The sequence below is a fragment of the Xiphophorus maculatus genome, chromosome 12, assembly GCF_002775205.1.
Source record: "Xiphophorus maculatus strain JP 163 A chromosome 12, X_maculatus-5.0-male, whole genome shotgun sequence".
NCBI lineage: Eukaryota > Metazoa > Chordata > Actinopteri > Cyprinodontiformes > Poeciliidae > Xiphophorus > Xiphophorus maculatus.
Window position 1 is genome coordinate 8317774 of NC_036454.1, and position 27152 is coordinate 8344925.

General features: G+C 36.2%; 2 protein-coding genes across 6 annotated transcripts; one reads left to right on the forward strand and one right to left on the reverse strand.

Annotated features, from left to right (window-relative positions):
- Nucleotides 1-1359: 1359 nt before the first annotated feature.
- LOC102232027 (cyclin-G2-like) lies at nucleotides 1360-8243 on the reverse strand. Its single transcript, XM_005800988.2, has 8 exons — nucleotides 8057-8243; nucleotides 7441-7564; nucleotides 7204-7341; nucleotides 6113-6363; nucleotides 5896-5974; nucleotides 5703-5801; nucleotides 4364-4566; nucleotides 1360-2605 (listed from the first exon to the last, which is right to left on the reverse strand). The coding sequence occupies exons 2-8, from the start codon at nucleotides 7561-7563 to the stop codon at nucleotides 2503-2505; spliced, it is 996 nt and encodes a 331-aa protein (XP_005801045.1). The 5' UTR covers nucleotide 7564; nucleotides 8057-8243; the 3' UTR covers nucleotides 1360-2502.
- Nucleotides 8244-8282: 39 nt separating this feature from the next.
- On the forward strand, nucleotides 8283-26700 carry ccdc158 (coiled-coil domain containing 158). 5 transcript variants are annotated; one of them, XM_023344016.1, is made up of 22 exons: nucleotides 8286-8716; nucleotides 8808-8862; nucleotides 9477-9604; nucleotides 10045-10220; nucleotides 10305-10411; nucleotides 10488-10788; nucleotides 10872-10924; nucleotides 11662-11763; nucleotides 11883-11964; nucleotides 12150-12269; nucleotides 15633-15776; nucleotides 15962-16145; nucleotides 17180-17332; nucleotides 18504-18616; nucleotides 19141-19299; nucleotides 19412-19504; nucleotides 20573-20689; nucleotides 22352-22479; nucleotides 22922-22981; nucleotides 23164-23225; nucleotides 24839-24987; nucleotides 26060-26700. In XM_023344016.1, exons 1-21 carry the CDS (start codon nucleotides 8611-8613, stop codon nucleotides 24952-24954), a joined length of 2559 nt encoding a protein of 852 aa, XP_023199784.1. In that variant the 5' UTR covers nucleotides 8286-8610; the 3' UTR covers nucleotides 24955-24987; nucleotides 26060-26700. The 5 variants fall into 5 exon arrangements, 4 of the variants coding, with proteins under 4 accessions (XP_023199784.1, XP_023199783.1, XP_023199785.1 ...); XR_002753605.1 differs by lacking the exon at nucleotides 26060-26700 and having other exon boundaries at nucleotides 8283-8716; nucleotides 23093-23225; nucleotides 24839-24874; XM_023344015.1 differs by lacking the exon at nucleotides 26060-26700 and having other exon boundaries at nucleotides 24839-25019.
- The last annotated feature ends 452 nt before the right edge of the window (nucleotides 26701-27152 follow it).

A 27152-nucleotide genomic window follows, 5' to 3' on the forward strand; every position in this document is an offset into this window, starting at 1 on the left:
ACCGATGATGGCGGATGAATGGTTTTCCTGTAAGTTGTTTCTCATTCATTAGTACATTTATTAGCGAGTACATGAGGATGATTGACAGCGCTAAGACCTTCCTCCTCCCTCTGATTGGTTGTGTTTGGTCGGGAGCAGTGCTTTTCTTCAGATGGCAATAATATCGGAGAGAGGAAATAGATCTTTTCACAGATAATCGGTTTCATGCACAGTTGGGTTGTAACTAGTTACATTTACTCAATTACATTTGCTTGAATGAAGTATCTCTACTCTTACTTGAGTAAAATCTTTGGGTTTTCTACCCACTGAATGAAAAAAAACAACAACTTGTTTGAACCAAAAATTCACCAGACACACACCTGCAGTTTTTGTTAAAGTTTTAAAAGTTTTATATTGAAAGAAGCTGATTTTTAAACTTTTTTTTTTTTTTTTGCTTGATTTTGTTATGTTTTGTTACTTTTGTCATTTCGGTTCTGAAAATACCAAAATTCACAGTTAACTTTATGTTTTGGTCCTTCTGATGATGTAATTTTAAGATATTAAATAATTGATAATTTGATCAGTAATTCAGTACTTGAATAGACTTTTTACTAAATACTTTTCTAACTTTTTACTTTTACTTGAGTAAAACTATGTTGAAGTAGTGCTATTCTAACTTGAGTACAATTTTTAGATACTCTGCTCTGGTTTCAAGACATGACAGTTTTAACATATATATAACATATTTTTAATTGAAGTTACGTGCTGCAGCTTTCAGACAGAACAGTTTTGAATTTAAATAAAATAAACGGGTGTAATTATGATCAACATCTAATCTGTCGCATAATCTAATCCACTTTTCTTCAGTTCTGTAAATAAAAGCAACTGATGTCACACAAGTAGTTAAAAATATATGTTTTTATTTATAAGGGTTATTTGTATCCTGTTTCTTTATTTCACATAAAATATAAATACAGTAACCAGTATGTGACATCACAAAACAACTTTTTATAATCTCTTTCACATGTTATTTACATTTTTTTTTAACATTTTGTTTTAAAAGTGAGCTTATCTTGGTTAGCATGAACAACAAGCATATTCACAATTGAAAGCATCATGCATTTACAGGTTAGTCATATTAACATTACAATGACACATGAGAATAATGTAAGCAAACATATGTGTGTTTATACAGAACACTGCATGTCATTAAATGGTACACAGTATAAAAGCCAGCTAGTGAGGATGTTGGCTGGTATTCAACCCTGAATGTGCAACGTTACAGGCATCCTCGGGTCCTTTGTGCTTCGCTATTTCTCCTTAAATTTGTCACAGCTGGGCAAAAACACTAAGAGAAACAACTCGGAAGAAGACTTTAAAGTTCTGTTATTATCAAGCTGCCAAGTGTATTACAATTTTCTAGACTATTTTTAAGATATGTCATATTTATCATGAAACAGACAGCAAGCTGATGTAACACAGGCACTTTATCATGAACAATCTGACATTTTGCAAACACACACACACTGATTGAATCCCCAGGTACTCTGTAACTCTATCCCTATTTTTTATGTGTTCAAGCTGAAAAGTAGGGCTAACATGCATGCTAACAGTGGCAGCTTGTGATATGAACGATATGGGCGGTTGCCCAGGGCGGCACCAGAAAGGGGGGGGGGGGGGCACCCAAGAACTAGAAAATAAAATATATCTTATATGTCAGTTGTCTCCTGAACATGTTTGCTTTTACTTGTATGCAGGAGACCACATTACCTGCTTTCTGTTGAAAACAAACAATATAAATCAGATAATTGCATTTTAATTGCAGAAAAAGGAGAGGCTTGGCCAGGTGTGAGCTACTCCAGCTGCTATCAGGGTATCAAACTCATTTTTATTTTGGCTTGGATCATGAATGTCCTCAAAGAGTAGGTTAAGGCAGAATAAAAAACTGTTAAAATTTCTTAAATTTAACTATTTTTAGCATCTTTTCACACAATTTGGTCCTATACGAATGAAAAATGATTTGATTTGGCAAATAAAATATTACTTAAGAACACAACTGTTATTTAAAGTTCACAATTATTTATGTGGCCGTCTAGAGTTTAGAGGGCCTCATAAACAGGTACAGTGGGCCGTATTTGGCCCGCAGGCCTTGAGTTTGACACCTGTGCTCTACACTCACAAACTGAAGTAATTTCTTTGTTGAGATAATTTTATTGCCATTTAAATATCTGGATATTTTCTGATGTAGTTTGGGTTTATTTGCCTGCAGCACACATAGCTGTCTTGACTTTGGGTCTGTTGTTGCAAAAACAAAAATAAAATAAAATCTTTTTTGTTTTGTTCTGATATTACAGTAGTAGCTGCAGGCTTAGATACATTGAGGGCAGGATCTAGCAGCAGTGACACAGATTCACCTTTTAGATCCAAAACATGCACATTAACACACGTGTCTGCTTTGGAATCATATAAAACTGGTAGACATTGCAGATTTCTGCTGTAGCTTCACATCGGTCAGCTGTTTGGTCAGTGGTGGAACAAGGAGGGGAAGAAGGCGCCTTCGCCATCGCTTCCGAAAGAGCCGCACGGACTGTTCTCCACGCTGCTCAGGTCCTCACAGGAGCCCTCGCTGCGAGACACAAAAATATTAACACTTACAACCAATTTCAATATTTCAGATTTCTTTCTGAAAACATTTAAGTGTTAGAGACAGAAACTAAAAAAAACAGGGAACTTAGTCTAACCCAAAGATCTGCAATCTTTACAGTACAAAGAGCCATTTTCACCCTCAGTTAGGGCTGGACAATAAATAAATAACAATATATATTTGGATAAATATATTAGATCAGTAGATAGTAAGTATCATAGAATGTCAATCATTTCACTGAACTCCGATCCAGATCCTTATTTTCAATCATTCAGATGTTCTTGTTTTAAATGATAGAATAAGAAAACATTCTGTAAACTCAATTGTTTTTGCCAAATTTCTCTTTCCCATAACGATCCATTTAGATAAATGTTTCACTTTTCCAGCTTTCTGGACTGCGTAAAAATTCCTGGTTCTACATCAGATTCTGCTTTTCCTTTTAACTCTGCATATGCACAAGTGCTGAAAACAAATTTAGACCTGTTCATATATTCTGTAAGCAATATTTTCTTTGAACCAAACACAAAGACACAGACAGAATAACATCCTGAGCTTTCTTATGGGTGGAAGACGCACATTACTGATAGCTAGAAATAACAACACAGAAGCTGTTTAGTCCGTGAAGGCTGACCTTGTGGATAATGTCACATTTGTGAAGATTATTTTATGTTTTTCGTAGCCAGTAGCGTCGCTCTGCCCCTTCCTGTTGCTGCCAGTCAACTACCAAGAAAGAAAATCTGTTTGGGAATATTTCGGGTTGGGAAATGCCACCACAGTCATGGTGGGGAAACTAAAGGAGAGGCGCTCACTAATCTTGACTAAAATCACTGTTTTAAAACTGCAGCTGGAAAGATAAGAGTAGCATAACTAAAGCTGACTGCAGGCTGTTCCTTAGCAGATAGCTTGACTAATTAACCACATAATATCTGATTTTTAGACTTTATAAATGGCAAAAGGGTGTAATGTTCTGCATTGCACTAGGTCATAATTCCATTTTATTGAGTTTCTGAATTCAAACTGAAAAAAGTTATAACTGTCAATAATTATATCTTAACTGTATTAGTATCTTACAATATTTTAACAGCAGTAGGAGTAATTGTTGGTTCACTGTTTAAATGTGACCTATTTTGCGTCCTTAAACAGGTTAGGATAGGTGAATGAACTATACAAACTTTTTTATTTCAATTTCTGCTCAAAATCATTCTTAGGTAATGAGATTTTAGTCTGCTCAGTTCTGCCTGTATTGAGCTACATTGTTTCTACTGTTGCTAGGTGATGGGCGGAGCTCCGCTTGGGTTGCTAGGTAACAGTGCAGTGTCCATTGAATGTGACTTGACAAACATGAAGTTTTCTAGACACCAAAAAACATGAACTTATAGCCAAAAATCGACTGGTTATTTTGTGTTAGGTCTTGGGCTGTTTTTTGAAGCAGGAGAAACCCAAATGAAAGTATAAACATGTGCAACATGAATGTTATATAATAGGTTCCCTTTAAGAAAAGTGATTATATTATACATTGTAACACCTTTTATGATTTTCATGTTTATGTTTTTATTGGATGATGTGGTAAATGTATTCAATGTTATCAAACTGTGAGAATCTCGTACAGTCAAGGCCAAAGTTTGGGCTTCAGCCTGAAATATCACCAAACCATCATATCTAACCATATATGTTGTCAGTTTGTCAATAATATGCATTTAATTGACTTATATTAAAAGAGGATTAGAATAAACTATCAACCTCTCGCTCTCATCCCAGCTCATCTCAGGAATAGTCGGCAGACCGGGAACGCTGAAGTAACAGGTCTGCAGACTCTGTGCCGTTCTCCGGGAAACAATCCAAACAAGCTTCTTGTTGTCTGGTTTGTTGCATTCACTCGAGCGATATTCCATCATGCATTTGGTCACGAGTTCCTTCCAGTGTAGCAGCTCGTTGTCACCGATCTGAAGAAATGATAAACAGGAAGCAACTGAGAGGCTGCTGGTAAAAAAAAATATCATGCTGTCATCAAGAAATCAAAGGATTCTGTATTTTAAGGTAAGGCAATTTTATTCATATAGCACATTGTCAGCAACAAGGCAATTCAAAGTGCTTATTTATTATTCTTATGGTTGCTGAAAGCAAATACGTCATCATAAATAGTATAACTTTAACATGTTTTAGCAGCAGTTACCATGTAACTTTTATAAAAAATATTTTTTGACATATTTGTTGAAATTGTCACCATATGCATGTACCATATGAGACAGAAAATCTGTGAAGAATTAAACTCAAAACAACCAATCAGAGCCAGGAGACGTGTTGTAGCACTGTCAATCACAATCTGTGTGGCGCTGCTCATCCTCCTTCCGTAACTCTTCCTTGCTAGCATAGCCTGTTGTGAATGCTAGAGTAGTTAGCATAGCCACCGATGACAGAGGATAAATGGTTTTTCTGTAAGGGTAAGTTGTTTCTCTGCCGTTGGCACGCTGAGCAGCAACTACATGAGGTTGTTTGACAGCGCTTAAGACACTCCTCCTGGTTCTGATCGGTTGTTTTTGGTCAGGTGTGTTGCATTTCTTCAAACAGCAATAGTAGTTCAGAGTGAAGATGGATGAAATCAATCTTTTCTCAGATTATCTGTCTCATAACAAACTGTCACAAAATGGTGACAGTTTTAACAAAGATGTAAAAAACATATTTCTTATAAACACAGGGTTTCCTCCAGTGTATTATAAGCCTGGCGGGCCACCAGGCTTTACTTGTGCTTCCACCAGGCTAAACATTGATTATTTTTAAGCAATAAGTCTTTTTAAAATGTTTGCATTTTAAGGCCTTATAGTTGGTGTTCAGATATTAATTTTCTAATATTCCAATAACACATAATTATCAAGTGATATTTTCAAATTTCCCGTCAATTTTAACATTTTTTAACTCACAAACACAACGAGCCGGTGGATGAATGACTGGCCTGGTGCCCAACCACCAGGCTTAGCAAGATTTCTGGGGGAAACCTTGTAAACAGTACATGCCACACCTTTAAATTCTTGACTCAAAAAGTGAAACACAAACACTTTCAGTGTGAAGAGAGACTAAATACCTTTAGATGCTTTTGGAATTGCTGGATGCTCATCAACAACGTGGCTGACTGGAGGTCTTCAAACTCCTGAGCGATGAGGGACAGCGCCAGCACTGATGGCTGTAAAACAAACCAAACAAACAAAAAAAACATTTCAGAGATTCAAAGCAAAAATTGCTATTCTGGCAAATTGCCACCTGAGAGCAATCCTTACTTTTGCTTTAGAGAAAACAAGCCGGCATAAGCAGGCTTTTAGCTGCGCTTCCAGCCTCCCAATGCTTGGGATCTCCTCCCTTAAAATATAAAGGGAACCCCACTGTGATCCACTGGTTACAGACCTCATGAAGAAGAATCTGTTTAACCGGCTTCATGGAAACTGGAGCCATCACAGAAAAAAAAAAAACAATAAGCAGGAAGAGAAGAGCCCTTACCTTTCAGCAAACAGAGAGCCGACGGCAGAGTGGTAGAGGTGCAGGAAGGTCAGGGCCGTCACCACGTCGGGATCCACGCTGAGTTTCTCTGAGATGATTTTCTCCATGCGGTTGAGGTCGGACACGGTGAATCTGCTTTGGCTGATGCGGATGAGTTCATGGCTGGGTGAGACGTTGCTCTCCTCCTCGACCATTTTGGCAGCAATGTGCAGACAGCACACCCCGATGCAGGGCACGTGTTTGGGCTGCACCTGCCCAACAGCAGAGATGCATCTGGATCAGTGCCTCGTTAATGGATGTCCAATGGTCTGTGCTTCATTTAATCATGATTAACTTAAAGAGGGATGATCAACTTTTTCCTCTTTCAATACTAATACGACACAGAAAAGCAGTTCTGGATTTACTTTAAATATTTCTTTTTTAACACAGACATAAATGGACTGAACTAAAAATGTATTTTATAACTCTACACCAGCATACAGCACTTAAATATACCAATAGCTTGGCCAGAAATGTAAAACAACACAAATTTAATTTGTTCAGTCATAGGAGTATGGAGGCCAATTTAAAATAAATAATAAAGAAACTGAAACTGACAGAAACAATAGATTGACAGCCTTGTTCAGACATGCAAAATATAAACTGCAACACATTTTCTTTCAAATGGTTCAGAAAGTCCAATTAGGAATTCTAAATATAGTGTAAAATAAATAATACACCATGATGCTGCTTAGAGAGAAATTGGTATTTTGGCCATTAAAAGACTGATCAGTGCACATATCATGTTTTCCTAATATTGTACAGCCCTGATGTCAACAACTCCATCTGATCTTTGCTTTAACATGTCAGTAGAGCACTACATGTCCAAAGGTCTTTGGAACAACTGACTGATATTAGAGGAACACAGAGTTCATAGCAGTTCATAGAATGAATGTAAGATTTGCATCATGAAGTTCTTTGGAAATGTACTTCAAAAAAGAGAAATTTGTGGAAAATCTGAAGATTTACAACTTGCTACTAAGATCTAAAGTGGAAAGTGGATATGAAGATTTTGAATTTAAAAACATAAGTGTTAAACTTGAAATTCTTACCTTCATGATGGTGAGAAATCTATCGAGCAAATTGACAGCTTGCACAAAGGTTTGAGTCCTGTAGCCAAAGAAACTGGTCAGGCTCCACAACTCTTCCACTTTGCTGTCTCTGCATTTTGCAGACACTCTGCTGTGAATCTAATAAGAAGGATTGTTATCCATTTGGAGGAAATATGTGGTAACAGCATTTATCATGTCTTCACTAATTAAGTGTGAAAATCCTAAAAAGTAGGTCACCTCCGGGGACGTAGACTCCATCAGGTTGAGGCCTGCTTCCCTGGGGAGAAAGTTGTACTCCTTTGCACAGCATGACTTCAGCTCATTCAAGAGCAGGTTGTCAATGCCCTGAAGGTCTCTCATGCTGCAGAAGAGCATATTTAAAAATCCAATTAACATTAAAGTCCAAGAAGACCCCTAGAGCAGGGATTCCTCAAAGGGCCGAGGAGAACAGCGTATTTAAAAGTTGTCTCCCAAACCACACCTACTGGGTGTCAGATGTCTGAACTGACAGTTCTTAGAACAGAAAAACAAAATGTCCTGATTGTTACGCTGTTGTAAACAAAACAATAGGATTGATGTGTTAAAGAATGCAGAAATAATACAACAGTTCCATAAAAGTTAATGTAGTTCAGTGTCTATGCGAAAGTAGGTCAGAGAAAATCCTACAAAGGGAAACACTGTACGACAAATGCAGGAAATAGTAAATGATGTGCTAATTGTCAATTGTAGATGATATCTTTAGGTAAGTAGCAATCATTTAGTTAAAAATAAAAACAGAAATGAAATAAACTCGTCAGCGTTAGCCTTTGTAGCATACAGCTAGCTTGAATACATATAAAAACCCTAATTTTACCTCGTCCAGAAGCGCCGACATGCAAGATAGCAGCTCTGCCACCGAACTGTAACCTTCACCTTCTCATTGTTCCATTTTGATCCCTGCGATCATTTAAACATTTTATAAAATCCTCAGGATGCTCGACCCGAGTCCAAGAGCGACACCCTAAATAAACAAGTTAGCGCTAATCTGCTCTTGAACTACGTTAACCGTCATGCAACCCTGGAACTGAAACGTCATGACGCCTGGATTTGTTGCTATGACGCGCGGTTTCAAAGTGTCGGTGGCGCTAATGTCAACACCTTCCAGTTTCCTGTCTCAGAAAGCGAACTATTTTTTCTTGTTTAGTTCCCATTAATATTATAGAAACCATACGTCGGATTTGACTTTGTTTGAGACAGTTTCCGTAAATGTGCTACGACATATTTAAGAGGTAATTTTGAGCGTGTGCTAACAGTTAGCCATTTTAGCTTCCGACGCTGTTTCCATGGAGATGAATCTTAACGACTTGTTGGCTGTTCTTTTAGCCTTATTTTTTTTCTGTTATTATTTTTTTATTTGTTTAACTATTAATGTCTAATTCTAAACCTCCTGGGCCTCGGAAGCCTCATGTTGATACTGATTCGTACGTTTTAACTTTTGGCGATTCTCCTGGGGCTAATGAAGAGGCAGAAAGAGGTAAGCTAACTAAAGTTTCATTTTTAATTATTTATTTTTGCCTTTGCGTTTACAGTGTGATTTTGTTGTTAATTTGTTCCTTACTTCACAGTAACCCAAAACACTTCCCTTAGCCTGAGATTTAATCGGACTCTGGATGAACTGAGGTAATGCTGCTGAAAACTTGAGTTATTTACGTTTGAATATTACTTTGCCTTTTTGTCAAATCAAATCTGTTTGTAGCTTCGATGTATACTAAATAGTGTACAAGTCTGTTCTCTCTGGGATTCACAAAACATGAAAAGTATGAAAAACACTAAACAGACAAATAATAGATCAAATGGATCAACATATAAAAGCTAGAAAAGCTCTGGTTAGATATATCGAAATCTCTGTTTTACTGAGATTTTTTTGCTGCCTAAAATTAATCTGAACTAATCAAGGGAAAATTGTCTATCCTGAATTTTTGCCAGTTGTCTGTATTTCCAACCTTTTATTTCTATGATCCAACCTCAGATAAGTGGAAAACATCATATAGATGAATAAAAATTTTAAATGGATATTACAAATGTTTTGGTTGAGTTGCCACACAGCCAAGATAAAATGACAGATTGTTTAATACTCAAAATCTTTACTGTTTGGTGTGATTTTAATGACTTGAATGTGTATTTTTTTATTAAAATTTGTGGAACGAGACTATTTTTTCCAAAGAATAAATGTCTGCAGAAACATCTTTTAAACTGCAGATTATAGGTGACACGTGTGTAAATTTTCTGAGCAGCGAAGAACTCAACAGGCATATGGAAATACAAGACATACACGAGGAGATTCAAAATGCATCCAGCGAAGCTTTGAGGAGGTTTGGATCCCCTTACAGACACAGATCGCCCGAACGAAGCTGCCACAAAAGTAGGTTTTAAAAAACCTGTTTGAAATAAATAAGCCAAATAAAATCTGCACAATTGCCATTTTTAAAATCTGATTAATCCATCAAAACATTCAATGGATTAATTGATAACTAAAATAATAGCTGCTCTGTGTGGCTTTACTACACAATAAGATAGATAGAAGTATGTGGTTGTAACATGATGAAATGTGATGAAGTTACATGTAAGGAAACGTAGCAGAAGAATCCTGTTCATTTAGCTCCAATTAAAAAGTGAATTGTATTATGTGTTGTCATCCAGCATTCATTGCACATTTTTGTCAAAGACTTTTGGAATTACAATGCTTGCAAAGAAGAACAGATAAATGCTCAGTCTGTTTAATGTGTTTCTTTTCTGCTCTCTGCAATGATTACAACGCTGCTGCCCACAATATGTTTTAAACAACATTTTCACTGGTGGCAGATGACTCAGCTGAAGAATCCGCTGGTTTTTCAGCCCACATTGAGGCGCTGACTCAGGCTATTGTCGACTGTATGGATACTTTAAAACAGGATGAGTTGCAGCGAGACCGAGGCTCAAGAGAAATGGATGCTTTGGGAAATGCAGCAGAACAGCTGTCTCATTTACAACTTAATAAGGTTTATATTTTCATTCCAGTCATTGATTCCCTGTGCTATTATATTGATGGATCTCAATTTGGTACTTTACCTTCTCAAATAAAGGCACACAGTGAGGAAGAGGAGACATTTAGTCCCCAAAGAGCCATCATGCACCTGAAGTCTAAACTGCATGAAGCTCAGATGGAGAACGACTCCCTGACTGACCTTAGGTGAACATATATTTAATTCATTCCTGTACAGAAGGTGCTATAACTTACTTTGACCCACAGATCTTCTTACTGTTAGGTTGAAGGACTCAAGGAAACAGGTCAGTCAGATGGCGAAGATGCTGCACTTGTTGGAAGAGCTTCAGAAAGTCAAAACGTCGAAGGTCTGGAAGCTTCCGGAGACGGAAGAAGAGGCGTTTGCTCTTCAAAGAGAAGTAGAATCACTGGCAAAGTGCGTAAGGAGGGTTTACCACATACTTTATGAAAAGCAGTTTGGGGACAACTCAGCCAGCAATAAGACTGTGAAGCATCAAGAACCACAGTCTGGATATGAAAATGTCCACAAGGACTCAGATAAACAACGCTGGACATATTTTAGAGTAAGTAGTAAAAGTCAGCTAAGGATTTAATTCAGTACCGTTAAGCTCTTGATGTGCATGATGTTTCTTTTCTTCCACACCAGTCAAAAGACCAACAGAGGAACAGTGAATATGAAGGATTAAATAACCAAGAAAGGTAAACGATCTGCTGCAATGTCCTTTTAAATAGCTTATTAACTTTATAAATGTTTCATTTAAATTACTTATTACTATATAGTACTTATTACTTTAGACCAACATTTAGCTTCATACTTTTAATTGCGAAACTCCTGTTAGTTTACTTAGTATCCCAGAACAAGAATCAAACATGGAGAACCGACATTTAGCTTCATGCAAATCTAGAACTGAACCCAGAATAACTGGAACCAACATCTAGTTTTAACTTAACCAACATTTAGTTTTATACCTCACTAATCCAGAACAAACTTAAGTTGTAGAGAAACCCCTATTACTTTAGAAATGATGGACTACATATTATTCTTATCAAACATGTGGAACCAATATTTAGTTTTGTACTTTATTGTCTTTCTTTTGGTTTTGTTTTTTTTGGTTGGATTTCCTTCTAATTCATGTAAAACACTTTAAACTGCTTTGCTTCTGAAAATGTGCTAAATAATGTGAAATGTTCCAGCTGCATTACACATCAAGATGCATACCTTCTTGTTAAAATAGGAAATAAAACCGACATTCTATCACAGTTAACCACAAACAAGAAGATAATACAAACAATTAGTAGATAACTGAAAAGGATGAATTTACATCTGCATCAACAGCATACTTGGCTTGTTGCTAACTACTGCTGTTAAAACCTGTTAAACTGAAACAAATGTTTTGTTTCAGTTGTAAAACTACCTTTGCATTTTATTGCCTCAGGGTGGAAGACCTTATTGCAAGTCTTGACCAGGAGATGGCGATGTTCACTGACAAATCCAAACACTGCGGAGTGAATTTATGCAACAAGTTGAGGCTGCTAAAGTAAATATATAAATGTTGAATCTCTTACTGAAAATGTTGAATGTGTGTCTCATGCTGAGTTAATCAGGACATTCTAGACCAATATTTCACCTGGTCACTGAAGCAGTATGTCTGTGTAGGAACCTGGCTGAAAGTCAGACCTCACTGCAGCTCTGTCAGATCAATGAACTGGAGTCAACCGTCTCCAGCTACAGAGACAAGGTAAAGAGTCAAATCATGATGTTTTTATCTACAATGACAGCACTAATTACATTGTTTTATACAGTTAAAGTTTGATTAACCTGACAGAAAGCAGCCGAGCATCACAGTTAACATGTGAAAATGCTCCCTATGCAGAAATGAGTCTCTTTGTCTCAGGTTTGTGATTTCTGCTTGTGTCATTGTAGGTTAGTTACCTGGAGAAGAAGATACTGGAGACCGAGACTGAACTGTTTGCCACCCATAAAGAGAGAGACCAATCGCTGCAGCAGGTCAAAGAGCTGCAGTCACAGCTTCAACTACTTAAAGTACGAGAATAAACCCTACTTATGTCGCCTCAGTCCTCTCATGCTGTGTTATTAAAAATCTACATTCAGACTGATGTTTCAGTAGATTAAGGAAAAGCAGTCTGAGTGACTAAAGCAGCAGATTATTACTTGATGTAACACTTTCCTAAGCGTTCCTAAACAGTTAAAAATTATTTCCTGCTCATTGTTGTAGACGTCCAAACATGTCAGAGGTGTTATAAGGGCAGAAAGATTCATACATTTGCATCGGTAAATTTGAATTATCTCTTCTTCCGAGTTAGTAGTTTATTTTAATCTCCATCATTCATGTTGGACCACTTTATAAATATCTTCCATTAATTCATATTTATGTTTTACACAGTATTTAAAACCTGTTGGTGCCGATGACGTTATATTCTCTCTAGAGATGATACTCTTGGCGTTGTCTTTTTGTCTTTAATTGCGTCTCGTTCCTTGACAAAAGAGTGGAAAGAGCTATACCTGCTACTTACTGCTGCTTTATCACTTTTTCTCTAACATAGAAAGTACTCCCACACCTGGCCTCTGTTTTTCTGTATTAGTTCAATAGAATAAATAAATAATGTTCACACTGCCTGTGCTTCCATTTACCATATAATTGCTCAAACTTTAATTATGAAAATAAATCAGCGTAATGGAAACACCCCAATTTAAAAAAAAAACTCACGTTTTTCAATAAGTAAAAGTAGGATGAGATGGTTTTCCAGCTGTATGGAAGTTGGTGTGTTTCGTAAACCTGCAATGGAAACACTTTTTTCAGATCACACCAATCATGTGGCCAACAACCAGATGTTACTGCTGGGGGAAAAGACAAAGAAGACGACAGGAAGTAGTAGGAGGAGGATGATGCGCCATGTTTTTGAATGCCCAAATTGTCTTTTTTCAATATTAGAGGAATATTGACAAAGTTTTGCGTATATTTGTCAAGGAAACGCAGCCGAGCCAGGTTCTACTAGACGTTTCTGCTTTTTAGAGATGGAGTTTTCCTTTCTGCTGTCACCACATGTACATATTAAATACAACCTATTGCTGGACAGTGACTCTAAATAATTGGGTGGGTTATTTCCCTTAGATAGAAAACGTTTGTGCAGTTAGCACAATAAACTAAAATTGACTGTTTTTTTCTCTTTCTGCAGGTGTAGAGGCAGACTTCTAGGATGTTGATTGCGTTCTCTCTAACCTTCTACCTTTCCCCTGCTTATGTCTCCCTTTAAACCTTTCTCCATCTTTTGAAATAAACCCAAAAGAATTTCTAATAAAGTTTTATATACATCAAGCAGAGCATCATGGCAAAAGCTGTAATGCTTAAAATGCCGATAATTAGATGTGCCTCTGCGAAGAACGTCTTCACTGTTTGTGTGAAAATGCCAGAGCCTTAAAAGCTTCTGTGATAATTTAGAGATGTTGTTTACTTTGCTAAAAGTGGCCACAAAGTGAATCCAGTTGATAGATTTAAATAATTAAATACTGCAAATTTAGCCGCATTACAATATATCCACTTATTTCTGTGCCACTTCATTCATCAGCTGTTTCCTTCTTGCACATCTATTTTTAGACTCCCAGAAAATGTTTCATTCCCTTTCTTTAGTTGTCCTCTTCTCCTCCTCCTGTGTGAGTCAGTCTTTTTCTTGTTTTCCATTGATGTGGCTTTTTTCCTTTGAATATCTGCGTGTGGAGTCGCTGAGAAGTCAAATAAAACTATAAAGTACCAAATACAAACTAATGAAATGTGATGCTGTTAAATATAAATAGCTGTATTTCTGTCAAAATATTATGACAAGTAGAAGTAGATTTTCAATCATTTCCCATTTTCGCCTCAAAAATATTCATCAGATGGCACCAAAACAAATCTGAATCCACTAATGAATGTTATTTTCTTCTGCTGGGCTGGTGAGAAAAATGCCACTTGATTTTTAAGAAGTTTGCATAAATCAGCTGTGGGGAGCATTTATCGAGATAAATGTTTTATAAGTAGAATTTTGATTTATTGTTGTCTTGAAGAATTTCATTTAACGATGTTAGAAAAAAAAAACTGACAGTACTATTTAAAATTTTACTTTACTATTTTCTCCACTGTTTGTTCCATGAGAGCATCGATTAAAATCAGTAAATTTTAAAATATAACTGAGTGGAGTTACTGTGTGCAGTTTGGTGGCATCCATTTCAAATGGGAATGTTTTTCAATAGCAGTATTTGTATTTGTGAGGCTATGAATGCTGCACCATTCAGAAACAACCATATAATTAGCCAAAGAAGAAGTAATACATTATTTTTTTAATCCTAATTTTTTATTGTTATCTCAATAGAACCACAAAATATTACCATATCATCCTTACTAAACAGATTTTGATCATTTTGGCCATAAACTAGATGTGTTATCTACACTGCTTTTATGGAAGAAAGCCATAAGAAGTTCCATTTATGTCGCTACAATCCATGCACAAGAAGCAGCTAAAATATGGAAGAAATTTCTCTGGTAAGATGAGACCTAAACTTAATTTTTTTGACCTATTTGCAAAAATATTATAAGTTATTGTGAAAATTCTCCTTATTCAATCTGAGTTTGTGATTATTTTGTTACAAAGAATGAACAAAATGCCACACACTAAATCAGCCAAAGCTTTCCAGTTGTAATAGTGATTCTACAAGGAATTTATTCATGAAGGCTGAATATAAATGCATGCCACACTTTTCAGATTGCTAATTTTCATAAACATATAAAGTTATGTAATTCTGTCCTTCCATTAAAAAATTTTGCTTTAATTTTTGTTGGTCTGACATGAAGATTCATTGCAGTCTGTCACTATAAATTAACAAAATATGAAAAGTTCAAGGCATAAGATTCACTGCAGCTCTTATATAAGATAGGCCTGTTGCAATAAGCAATAAACTAATTATTTGCAAGATCAATTAAAATTAGCCCAATCATTTTCATTTGCATGATTTATCGTTTTTCTTTTTTCTCTCTTTCTAATAAAAAGTGGAAGTAAAAAGTCTTCATTTTGTTTATTGACTTCATAATTCATTTTATGTCTTGTTTTGTTTATTTATTTTGTATATTTAAAACGTCTTTCAGTAGAAATGTTTTTAAAAGTTTTAAAAGATTTTAAAGTTTAGTGATCTTTGAGAATGTGTTCTTGCATTATCATTATTTTACTTGAAAATGGTTTCAAAACAACAATATTATTGTTTATGGCGATAACTTCTAAGACAATTTAACGCCCAGCAAAATGTGTTATTATGCCAGGTCTAGAATAAGTTGTAAACAAGCTTAAATGTGTAAGAATCTGTTTTATTTTCCCATTTAAATGTCATTACGCCTCTGTTTTGTCATCTTTCACTCAGTCTATTTGTGAGAATCAGCAGCTTGAATTCAGGGAAGATATGAAGGCTCTGAGAGGACAGCTGGAGTCGACCAGGAAGCAACTTTTCAGAGCCGGAGAGGAGAAATCCTGCCTGCAGATGCTTTCAGAGCAAAGGTCACAGGAGGTAAGGAAACTTCAGGAACTTCTGCAGGAAAAAGACAAAGAATGTTAGATAAAGGAACAACAAAACCAGCAGGTTCCCAGACTAAATTATGATTAGCAGGTCATATATTGTTCCTTATATTAATTAATTGATTCCTTACCTGCCATTCTGTCCAAGTTTACTCTCAGCTACTTGTAACTGTTCAGTTCCAGGCTCTGCAGGCTGAATTAGCCCGACAAAAGTCTGAGTTGGTGCGTTTGGAATGTGAGAAGCATCAGCTGCTGAACTCCCTGACCGACCAGAACCAGCACCTTCATCAGGAAACTCTGGACAAACAGCAAGCTGTGAAGCAGCTGGAGCTGCAGCGCACGCAGCTTTTCAATCTCAACAGTAGGTAGAGTTTATATCATCACAGAAGGACTGCTGCTGTTGATTCTGTATCATTTCTGTTGTTTTCACTAAATATTAAGGTAAAACTTTATTAATTTGAGGTAAAATTGACACAAAAGTATTTTCCTCTCGCAGATTTCTTCTGATATAGCTTTTTTAAAATCACATTTTTAAAAATGCATCACAAAGGCTTAAGATTATACAATGTCTTTAAGTTTACTCTGGACTCTTTTAGAGATTAACACATTTCAATGTGCATACGTTTTTATTTTATTTACCAATTTTTATTTAATTCATATTTAAAATACTAAATAATTTCTTCCTTAACTGTATTACTTATGGCTTAAGTTATATTTGTATTTGCTAATATTTAGCACTTATCAACAAATAAGCAATTTCTCATCAATGCTTTGATCAATAAAGAATATTCTGATTCTGATTTTAAGTGTTTCCGATCATCAGAGTAAAAACAAAATGCTGTTTTGAAATTTTTGTTCTTTTTATAGGAGGAAAAAATAAACAAAAAAGGAGCTGTTTTCCTGCAAATGTATCTTCAACTGATTGCTCGTTACTTGAAGGGCCATTTTGTTCACAGTGACATCAGAATCTATTTTATTTATGGTTTCTGGTGTCTGTTGTTTTTTATTTATTGCTTTTGATAGTTGTGTTTTATTTTGGATATTTAAAATATCTTCCAGTTCTAGTGTAAAGTGCTCTTTACAAAATTAAAGAGTGAGTGAACTTACATTATTATGGTACTATCAATATATTACCTGAAAATGATCTCAAGTCATTTATTGTGACAGGACTAGTTATAGTTGCAGCTTGTATTATATCTCACACAGCTTTTTCTAGAAAGATCAGCTCTTGTATCAGATCAGATCATCTTTCTGTCCAGCTGTGTAAACCAAATGCACAACTGTCTTTGGTATGTTTACAAAGTCAACCAAGCCCTTCCATTGTTGCATTTGTTTGGTTATATGCAATCGCTCACTCTTTAGACGTTTCACGTGTTTTTGTGGGCGCAATTTCAGAGCAGCTGGAGAACCTGCAGCGGCTCCACAGCTGTAAGAACGAGGAGCACGAAGGCATGGTGCTGCACCTACAGAGCCAGCTCGACAGCGCCCACGATGAGCTCCACAAGATCCGACGCAGCTTGAGGACCCTGAAAGCAGCCGACAGCCATGGTTTGTGTTACACCTTCATTTGAAACTAAAGGAAAAGACGTGGCACAATAAGCAAAAGTCTCAATCAATCACATGATAAATTAAAAAAGAATTAGATAATTTTCATTGGCATGATTGTTTTTTTTCTGTCTCTTTTTCTGCCAGAAACTGGATGTAAAAACTCTTCAGTCTGGTGCTTTGGTCTCAACTAGCTCCTTTTTAATTTTGACTTCTGTATTCATTTTACATGTTGTTTCAGGTGTTTTATTTATTTATTTTGTACATTTAAAATGTTTTCCAGGAGGTTATCTTCTATCTTTAATGGCATAACCATGAAATTATTTGCATTATTATGCCATCACTTCTGTATTACTTGGAAATGGTCTCAAGACAACAATAATATTGTTTATCACAATAACTTCTGGGACAATTTACATCCAGCAGTATTTGTTATCGTGACAGGTCTGCATTTGATGTTTCCTCATGAAATAAAGAGCAGAGATAAATAGGGCAGAGACGATTAATCGGATTAATTGGGATGAATCGATTATTGAAATGATTGTCAACTAATTTAGTAATTGATTAATTGTTAACTGGAATACGCAGACACAAAAAAGGCCATTTGCTGAAAGAACAACACAGTCAGAGCAGTAATTAAGCTACAACTATAAACATATATAAATTTTGCATTAAGATGAATTAAAAACAAGAATTTGTAAATTTATTCTACCCAGAACACAGTTGGCATAGTTTTAGCTTCACCCAGATCAAATTATGTGAAAAAATCATCTACTAATAAACTTTTGCAATCCAATTATTAATTGGTTTATTGAAAAAATATAGTTGTACAGATCAGCCTGTATTGATGTTAAGTAAAGCAGAAATATCATTGTGATGTACAAATGATCAAGCGTGACCAAAGGAAGACTACGTTGTTTCATTTTAGGCAACAAATTTTTTATTTTGTTGTTTATTTGCATTTATATGTGTTTGTAATATTGTATAAAGAAGCTTTAGGTAAAAAATCTGCAGAATGTGGCAATTATTTTATCGGATTAAACGATTAATCGTCGGAATAATCAATAGATTAATCGATAATTGAAATAATCATTGGCTTCAGCCCTAATTGTGTTTCTTTTAGTAAAATCTGGAGTCCTGGTCATTAGGACTAATGAATGTGTGGCTCTCCCAGGCCTGCAGGTGGCTTTGGACATGCAGAAGGAGATCACCGCCAGGAGAGAGAAGGTTGACGCCATGCAGAGCAGAATCCAGCATTTGGAGGAGAAAGTGGAGGAACTTCAACAGGTTAAAACTTTTCAACACTTTTCATACACTGGCAGACCAGGTGCTGCAGTTTCTCACCTGTAGAGAAACACCTGCAGAGTTCTTGACTGAAGACATCTTAGAAATAAGAATAATAACAGAAAATGTTTTATTATAATATCATGCAGGCCCGTTAATTTATAATCATTTCATACAAAGAAAAAACATCTGGAAAAATCTGTATAGTCCGTCAATTTACCCATCCATGTATCCATGTAACCATCCATCCATCCATTTACTCATCCATCCATCTGTTTACTCATCCATTCATCCGTTTACTCATCCATCCATCCAAATTTCTACAATCCGATTTTTTTCGGATTCCATACTTAAAACCTTTGCAGATAAATTTGTACTAAATTCATATTGAACTTTTGTATCAATATTTTAAAATGAGGTGATAATTCTTGATATTTGAGTCTAGAAATATTATGAGTAAGTGGACACTCTGTTTTAGGTAACATTTGCTCTATTGCTGATTTTTATTTTATTTTTTCTGTTTTCAGGAAAAGCGTCGCCTGAACCTGGAGGCACACCATCAGCTTCAGGACCTCACCTTCGTCAGGGAGGAAAAGAGGCAGCTTGGCAGTGAAATGAAGGCCCTTCGCTCCAAAGACCATCAGCTGCGGGAGCGGATTGTTGAGCTGGAGGGAATCCTACACAAGGTGAAACATGAAACTAAACCTGACCCAAGAAAAACATTTACTCTGAGATCTTCTTCCTTTCCTTTAGCGTCGTTCTCGGTCTCAACATCTTTTTTCTTCTATGTTCCTAAAGATGTGTGAAAGTTTGGCGAACTGTCAGGATTTCCTCCAGCTGAGAGAGCAGGAACATTTTCGCTTGAAACTCCAACATGCTCTGAACTTGAAGGTAAATTCACCCTCAACCAGTACGCCAGAGGTTTTTTGTTTTTTTTAAAGAATGAATCTTCTCAGCTTATTTATTATCTTCAGTTATTACTGAAACTAGTCATCAGGCCCAAAATCTGGGTGCAGTGACCTGAACCTTCAGAGCCATTTAAAGACGGTTACAAAGTTGGCCTTCTGTCACCTGAAGAACATTTCCAGGATTAGAGGACAAATCTCCCCGCAAGATCTAGAGAAACTCATTCATGCATTTATCTTTATCAGTCGCATTGATTACTGCAACAGTGTCCTCACAGGTCTGCCTAAAACGTCTATCCTCCAGCTGCAGCTGATCCAGAGTGCTGCTGCTGGAGTTCTGACTAAAACCAGGACAACAGAGCACATAACACCAGTTTTAAAGTCCCTACACTGAGAGAATAGACTTTAAAATACTTCTGTTAGTTTGTAAATAACTGAACGGCTTAACACCACAACACATTAAAGATCTGCTGTTGTTGTATCACCCTTCCAGACCTCTCAGGTCTTCTGGTTCTGGTCTGCTCTGCAGAACAAAGAACCGGAACCAAACATGGAGAAGCAGCATTCAGCTTGTATGCACCACAAATCTGGAACAAACTTTCAGAAAACTGCAAAACAACTGAAACACTGAGTTCTTTTAAATCAGAAACTCCATGTACTGTAGTGTTTCGTCTAATTCATAGTAACGGGGGCATTGATCAACATGTCAACAGCTGATTGATGAGGATATTTGACGTCATACAGGTAATTGGTCCTGTATGATGGTTTTATGATGAAAGGACTCTGAATTGCCTTTTTACTGAAATGTGCTAAACAAATAAACTTGATCTGTTAATAAAACAGTTGGTGGAGGGCAGACTCCCAGAAAACCCAATCAACTTTTAAACTGAGCCAACTTCACTACAACTTGGTTGTAGAAAACTGAAATCTGAGCAAGTATCAGAGTGAGAATGTTTCTAAAAACTTTCCATCATCATTTCATGCTCATTTTATTGCTTTTCATGTTGAAGATTTTTTCGCATGTCTTCATTCAAAACCTCTTTTGTACTTGTAGGAACTCCAGGGTGGGAGTCTGTGCACATGTTTGGCTCCATCTGATCTGAACTGCAGGACCCGGTCTACACAGACTGCCCCGCCCTCCCCCCGGCTCTCCTTCAACACCCAGATCAAGGTACGGGTCAGAACCCCCCCACATCATTTTGCCTTTTGTCTGTCCCTGTGGTCCCAGCGCGTCGAGCGCACGGATTAATCGTTTTTATCTGGCAGCAAAGGCCCCAGCTCAGCACATCTGCTTCGTCTTTAAATCAGAAACACTCCAAACACACATTCCTGCTCCATGAGGGGAAATCAGATGGTAACTTCAACACAACTTTATCTTAAAGCAAACAAATTTTTCATTTCGAGCCACGTCAAGGTCATGAACGTTCTCAAAGGGCTGGTTGTACCAGAATGTGTTGAATATTAATAAATAGATCTGTCTGAGTTCATTATGTGCCTCTTAGAATCAAATAATATTGAGCATCTTTTCACATCGTTTGTTTTGGGGATATTTTTCATTCAAAATCTGTGATTTTTGTGGAGCTATTGTGGAAATATTTGCAAGATATTTGCTTAGGACTGGATAATAAATCAATAACAATATATACCGCGATATACATGGGATAAATGGTAGATCATACGTATGATAGAATATTCAATATTTATTATATAGAATATTCACTGAACTCTGATGCTGAATTGCTAAGCACTCTGGGAGATGTAGGCAGAAGAAAGGCTTAAGCTGCTCAACCTTTCACTGCAAGCTAAAAAGGGATGGTGGAATCAACTAACTCACTTTCTCTTTGGTTACCTAGCAACAGCTTACTGAGTTGCTTGTGGTTACCTAGCAACAACCTTTTGAGTAACTGGCGTGGCAGCAGTTTAAGTTGTCACCACCGTACCTCATATATGCTTAAAATGAAAAACAACAGCGTTGAGTGGAAACTGGATAAAACAGAAAAGGTCCCACTACCAGTTTGGCAGTATTTTAAATATTTAAACAAAAAAACTAATCAATAATTATCAATGTCGACTGATACAAAACACTTATATCGTGATATGTTTTCCAGCCATATCGTCCTGTATTTAATGAGTTTTAGTTTCTCTCCACATCGATCACAGATGATAACTTGACATGAAGTAAAATTGAGGCAGCAGTGGAGTAGAAGTAAGAAATACTGCCACCCACAGTTGGGAGTTAGCATTACTTAAACCCGATGTTTTTTTTTAACACTTTTTGATAAAAATTTGCAATAGACTCACAATTATGCATTAGTGCAAAAAAGTGTCTGTTGATTTTGCGTCAGCAAAACATTGGAGGGACTGATGTTATTTAGCAGTATACAGATAAAAACTGATTTAATTGATAAAATAACATTCAAGCACACAACTGTTATCTTCCAGATTCAATTAACGTAGCTAACTGGAGTCCAGACGCTGTGGCGGGCCGGATTTGGCCCCCGACCCTTGAGTTTGACACAAGTGTAGGCCTGTCATGATAATAAAGTTTCCTGGAGAATAAATTGTCCCAGTAATTATTGCGAATTGGCAATAAACAATAATATTGTTTGTAATATTGATAATGTTATAATAATGCCAGTTTGCCATAGTTACCAAAAATTAACTAACTTTAATTTAGTAAAGAACAGTTATTTTCTGGAAGATAACTAAAACACAGCCAAAAACAATAAGTAAAACCTGATCAAATTAAATTTTTCAAGACTTATAAGTCCTATCAGTTTGTTATTACTGTAACTTTATTTACGCCTTCCTTTTCTCTGGATGTTGAGTGCAGGACAGTTCTCAGTGCGGGCGCAGAGCTCTCATCAAAGAGATGCAAGCAGACAACAGACCACACAGCGCTAAGGGCGCCGCCAGCAGGAGGATGTCTGCGCCGGAGAGACCGCACGCTGCCGCCGCTTCGTACGTCTGTCTCCGTTCTCACACTCTGCCAAGATTAGCTTCTTCTGTATCGCAGCCCAGGTCACATTTAAACACCATGTGATGCTGCTGATTGTGCAAGAAGTCAGTGGAATGCAGGCGGAGCTGGTGTGGATCCATATGACTGAGTTCACTCACTGGTTTCATATTCTACTGATAATATATTGGCTTTGCTATTCTGGAAAATATTTGCTTGATTTTTTTTTATCATGAGGTTTCTGCTTTCAGCTGAAGTAAACAAACATTCCTGCAGTACGCAGTAAATCTACAGTCATATTCAATAAATTAGAATATTATTAAAAAGTCCAAAAGTGCATCAACTGAAGCCACAATAAGTCCAACCTAAGTATGTGATCCAATCTACAGATTTATACACAGAAAACCTCCTAACCAATAGTTCACTTTCTTCTGTCACCTCACGCAGTGCTGAGGACGAGGAAGGACTGAAAGTCTGCGCCAGTGTGAGGAGAAAAACGTTTGACAGGTAGGCAGCCTGTCCAATCCTCCCTGGAGTCATCTCTGTTTGTCTTTCCCGCTGTGTTCAGTACAACTGGTTGTGTTTTTAAAGATTCTCCCAGCATTTCCTCTCTTACAGCGTTAAACAAAGTCTTTCAGTCTGAGCAAAGTGACGTAACCTGAGTGTGTTTGTGCTAACGCCGCATACAGTAAGCAACGTTTTCTGGAGGCAACAGAGCTGGACGGGCAAACAGTCAACAACAACAACGACGGTAAGCTGTAAATCTGCCTCTTGTCTTGTGTTTTCAATTTACTCCACTTCTTTGGAAGTGTTTTTATTTTTGTTATGTGACTGCACCCTCCGTAATGGCCTCTCCTTGTAAAGATGCAGAAAATATTTTAATATAAATTCATTGCAGCAGCATGATCTCATACTTTAATTTAAGCACTGAATTACAAATAAACTTAAATTTAGTATGTTTATGTCTGTGTTAAAAAAAAAAAGTTAACTCAGCATTGTATTTCTGTATAGGATTGGTATCAACCGATACGAAACATCAAATATCGGTATCGGTATTGGAAGTGAAAAAGGTTAATCAGTGCATCCCTGGTTCCTGAAGCAAACTACAAAACGTTTACATTTACTATGCTAATACAGAAATATCTTCATTTTATATAGACAATGCTGATGTTAAGGTAGAATAAATAAAGCAAAAAACAAAAGTTAAGTAAGTATATTCATAAATTGGTAAAATAAAACAATGTATACCTTTTTGTCCATTCAAATTTCTTAACAAAAAAGTGTCAAAAATACATTCAAACATGTATAAAAAGGGTCTATTACAGCAAAAATAAATATATAAAATATAACGCAGGGATCTGCTTATTCTCTATTTTATCTTGTGGACATAATATTTTGCTAGGATTACAATTAGATTAACTATATATATTTATTCTAAATAAAAGGTTGAATTGTTAAAGATGAGCAATATTTGCAAATTTGATAAAGCAATGTTCTTTCTATTTTATTTTGCAAATCTGACCAAAACATTACAGTATGAAAACACTCCACAAATAAATGTTCAATTCTTTCGCCCTCACATTGACGAAAATATAACAAATGTTATCTTTAACAGGATAATGTCTTAAATAAAAACTGTTTGATCCTATTAGCAGGTATATATTTATGAGGCAATAAAAATATTGCCCTCTGCAGTTTTTTTGCTTAAATAACTCCATCTATGTTTACAGCAGAGAAAGTTTCTAAGCTCTGATAAAGCCTCTCTGTGTCACATCATGTTTGTTCCCCACGGAAACATTAAGACATTGAATGCTAATAATCGTTCCTAGACACTCATTTCATTTGGAAAAAGGTGAAGAGTAAATAGTTTTAAAAAGCACCAATGATAATTGTGATGCCAGTAATTTCTATGTGTGACTGGAATAATTTTTTCTAAAACTGACGGAGAAACGTTTTTGTGAGATTAATTTTTTTATCCATCTTCAGCTCTATAAAATGTAAGAGCCCACTGCACTGAAAACCTCCTGGTTATTCCTCCAAATATTGATGTCTGAACTCTTCCTGAGTTAAAACGTTAGTATTGCTGTTTCTAAATTAATATGAACTTGTTTTCTTTGCATTGTTTGAGGTCTGAAATCACTGCATCTTTTTCATTATTTTGACCATTTTTCATTTTCTCCAAATAAATACAAAATTTTTGCTTGGAATTTCAGAGACATTTTGTAAGTAGTTCACAGAATAAAAGAACAATGTTCATTTAACTCAAACATTTTCCTATAAAGAGTGAAATCAGAGAAACTGATCATTTTGCAGTGGTCTCTTATTTTTGCTGTATCTCCTTAATGCATGTTCTGACTTTTCCAGGCCTTTTAACTTCGAGCCCGGTGATTTCAGCGAAGTACAACACGTTCCCACTCTCATCGAACCGCAGGTCACCTGTCCACACCCTCCTGACCTCTGACCCCAACAGCTATCACTAAATACAAAGAATGTGCGGCTGACTCCTTGTGTCAGTAAGATGATTAAATTTTTAATGGGAAATTTATGAACCGTTACAGACTGTGTTTGTGTGTGACTCAGACATAACAGAGCGTAATCCAGGGAGTCTGACATGTGACGTAATGGACAACACACACGTTTTTACAGATTTAGTCATTTGTTAGGTTTTTATTCCAGTATGTTGAACGGAGATTCACTTTCTGAACTTTCAGAAGCTGCTTTAGATCCAACCCAAAACCAAAATATTTAAAGCTGATCAGTAACAGATGACAGGCAGAAAAAACGAAGGTTTACAACAGGGATGTCAAACTCCAGCCCTGGAGGTCCGCTGCCCTGCAACTTTTAGATGTGCCTCTGCTGCACCACACCTGGATAGATAATTAGGTCATTAAGGCTCTGAGAACTGATCTACACAAAGAGGAGGTAATTAAGCCATTTCATTCCAGTGTTTTGTACCTGTGGCACATCTAAAAACTGCAGGACAGCACATAAAGGACTGGAGTTTGACACAATTTGACTGGATTACAATCATTTCTGTTAATTCTGTTATTTGGTTTTTGAAAACTCTCCAGAGGAAGTTTGATCGATGAAGATTTCCTTCCTTCCTTCCTTCCTTCCTTCCTTCCTTCCTTCCTTCCTTCCTTCCTTCCTTCCTTCCTTCCTTCCTTCCTTCCTTCCTTCCTTCCTTCCTTCCTTCCTTCCTTCCTTCCTTCCTTCCTTCCTTCCTTCCTTCCTTCCTTCCTTCCTTCCTTCCTTCCTTCCTTCCTTCCTTCCTTCCTTCCTTCCTTCCTTCCTTCCTTCCTCTTCCTTCCTTCCTTCCTTCCTTCTTTGTTGATTTTTGTGTTTTTTCTGATGTAAAGCACTTTGCCTTGTTGCCTTGTTGCTGAAATGTGCAACACAAATAAAATCCGATTGATTGATTGATTCTGCAGTTTTTCTTTTTTCTGCTTTTTTCTTACATTTCTGTAAATCTTCTTAAAACGCTTCTGCAGTTTTCACTAAAAATATCCATCTTAAAACATTCAAACTGGATTTTTGCGTAAAATGCTAGTTTTGTTTGGCCTAACCCTAGCCTTCCTCTTACAGGAATCCATTCCTCATATAAATGTGGAAACTGGGTGAAAACAGTCCAGATGGGAACTGTCAGAAGATCTTGTGTTTATTATCTGTGTTTGTTCTGGTGTAGCAGAAACATTCAGATGATCTAATCTTGTCTCAAAGTGCGTCTTACAGGAAAGACAGACTATTTCCTGAAACGTCTCACTGCTCATGTAAGTGTTTGTTATATTTAACTCTTTCTTTTATTCACCTTGTATTTATTTGTATTGTTAAACTGTTTCTTGGGCTTGGATTTGTTATTTAAAGTGGCCAGGAAATAATTATAAACCATTTGTTTAATCTTTCAATAGTTCTACACAGCTGTTCAGTTTTTGAATAAAAGTTTAATAAAAAACTTTTACTAAAAGTTTAACACTATAAATATAGTTAAACTTTCTCTGTTTGTTATGTACCACAAATGTTGGTATGTTTTTATAGTATTTTACATTTAGCAGATTTAGAGTTGAAATTGTTTTTATTGAGGACCAAGAAAGAATATTTATGTGTCAGAATGGCCTAGTCAAAGGCCACACCTGAATCCTGAAACTGCTTTTTATGTATGCTGATGAAGCTTGAGCTGTAATGCAAAGAACATAAAAAAACAAAAACAAAAAACAAATGTGCCCCACAGTTTTTAGGTTTTAATGGACAAAAAGAAAAACTTTGCACACTGCAAAAACACAAAATCTTACCACGTAATTTTGTGTAAATATCTCAGAAAACTTTAAATAAAACTGAACTAATTTACAAGTAGCTTTTCAGCAAAATACATGAACTTGTTTTTAGTCATTAATTTCTTAATACTAGTTTCACTTTTGTATTATTTGACTTATAACATGGAAAAAAATATTTTTATAAGTGAAATGACCTGCCAGTATTACTAGTACTTCTTCACCAATATTAATGAATGATTGACTTAAAACAAGCTAATTTTTCTTGCTTTTACTTGTAAGTTAGTTTTGTCAAACGTAGGAAGATATTCGCACTAGAAACTAAACCAAAATATTTGGTAAGATTTTGTGTTTTTGCAGTGCATTTTCCAAAACGTTCATTACTTTATGTTTCTCTAGAAACAACAAAA